At 36.2% G+C, this 1828-nt stretch overlaps 1 protein-coding gene across 2 annotated transcripts in view; it reads right to left on the reverse strand.

Annotated features, from left to right (window-relative positions):
• The window catches only part of LOC106749421, an 18398-nt gene extending 16775 nt beyond the window's left edge, over positions 1-1623 (reverse strand). Inside the window, exons 1-2 of one of the 2 annotated variants that reach the window (XM_014628831.1) lie at positions 874-1621; positions 35-762 (exon numbers count right to left, since the gene is read on the reverse strand). In XM_014628831.1, coding sequence (XP_014484317.1) covers positions 668-762; positions 874-1495 — 717 coding nt within the window. In that variant the 5' untranslated portion in view covers positions 1496-1621 and the 3' untranslated portion in view covers positions 35-667. Of the gene's footprint in view, positions 1-34; positions 763-873 lie in introns of those variants that run through there. The other variant, XM_014628832.1, reaches the window with a different exon arrangement.
• Between the last annotated feature and the right edge of the window lie 205 nt (positions 1624-1828).

Here is a 1828-nt window from a genome sequence, read left to right on the forward strand (position 1 = left end):
CTCACTCACTCACTCACTCACTCACTCACTCACTCACTCACTCACTCACTCACTCACTCACTTATTTGCTCTCTTTTTCCCGGACCCTGGCTCCGACGTGCCAATTCCGAGCGGCGTTAGGAAGATATCCCGTTACAATTTATAATATATATATAATATGAATTATAAATTTCCAGCGTTGGCGATGAATTTTGGAACACAGCCGTTGTAGCAACATAAAAAATTAATATAGAAAAATGAATACAGTAGAATCAAGAACAATATAATCAACGCTGGAAAGATATTTACACTTCAACATTGTAACATCTCAACAACGTTGTTCCTACTTTCTGTACTGTATAGAAATCTTTCAAAGTTTGAAATCTATTTTTTCCTTTTTATTTAAGGCCACTATTATTCATACCCTTTTTTAAGGATGAACTCAATTATTTTTAATTATTTTTCAATTGAGATATAATACTAGTCGTTATAATATATAAATATTTAGAGACAAACTAAGTTGTAAAGTAAAATCAATTTATATAAATAGATACAGATTCTTATAGAGCTCTCAACTTATATAAATTATCCTTTCATCAAAAGACATGTTTGTGTTTCTTAAATATTTGCAGATTAATGACCTATATTGTCGGAAATGAAGTTCTTCTCATATTCTCAAGAGTATCATTCAAAATAACGATGAATACATTAGATTGCAGAAGATTGCACCTCGTATGCACATATAGTTTTCCTTGGCAGTAATGTGCAGTACGTTGTTGAAGCCTATAACAAAGCTTCATGCATAAAATCACTAATCATAAATCTAATACAAACAAGGATCGTTCTCTGGGCTTCGAATGACTCGTGCACAATTGATCGTGCGGGAACCAGTACCTGGCCGGACGGGTATCTTGAAAAGTTTTCCTTGCGGCATGCATACGCAGACTTTATATTGCTCGTGACTTGTGGCAGGATTCTGCAGGAACATAGGCGCCACAGGAATATTTTCCACGTCTATAGAAATGCCATCTTTAGCGTCTAGTATAATGCTACCATTGACGCTCTTAAGAAAAATGTCCACATCAGCGCTCCAAACGATGTCCTTGCTCTCCATCCGCACACCTTCTGCACCGTGTAAAGAGATTTGATTGTCGGAGCTAATTGTCAGGCTTTCGTTAACCGGTGATGTAATTCGATGAGTCTCCGCGATTTTGACATCAATCTTCTCGACCCCGCTTGGTAGGCCGAAGTTGGGAAAATCAGTAGTAAAATAAGTCCCACCGGTTCGTGGGTCCTTCACTTCGAACGATTCCACTTGCGACATCATCGTGCCGTTTGGTAGGACACTTAATTTGGACCGTGAATGTTCGTGTGCACGTCGACTCTTTACGTCGACACTCACACCAGCCTCATCACCAGATATCTCCATCGACTCGTCACCATAACTCTGACAAATACCTGATTGCAAGGATACCTGAGAAAACAAGTACAAAGAAACATTACGTATTAGATGCATCGATTTCGAAATGCAACCGATGTGATGATAATAGAATTAAGAATTGTTTAAAATTTTTTCACATTTTGGTCGTAAAATATATGACGTGTAATACATGTCGTTAATATTTGGATGTTCGCTGTCATATATATATGATTTTATTTTGTCTGTGGCTATCATTTTATAAAGAAATATTTTTTGATACAGACCCAGTAATGAAATATAGGATAAATGGCGAAGCGAGAGACCTTTATGCATATAAACCAGTGTACATGCTATAAAATAATATATATGATCATAATTGTATACAAATAAGTTTCCGCCGTTTTTTTTATAAAAATTATCAATTTATTG

Source organism: Dinoponera quadriceps, unplaced genomic scaffold, assembly GCF_001313825.1.
Source record: "Dinoponera quadriceps isolate SergipeBrazil2010 unplaced genomic scaffold, ASM131382v1 scaffold3757, whole genome shotgun sequence".
NCBI lineage: Eukaryota > Metazoa > Arthropoda > Insecta > Hymenoptera > Formicidae > Dinoponera > Dinoponera quadriceps.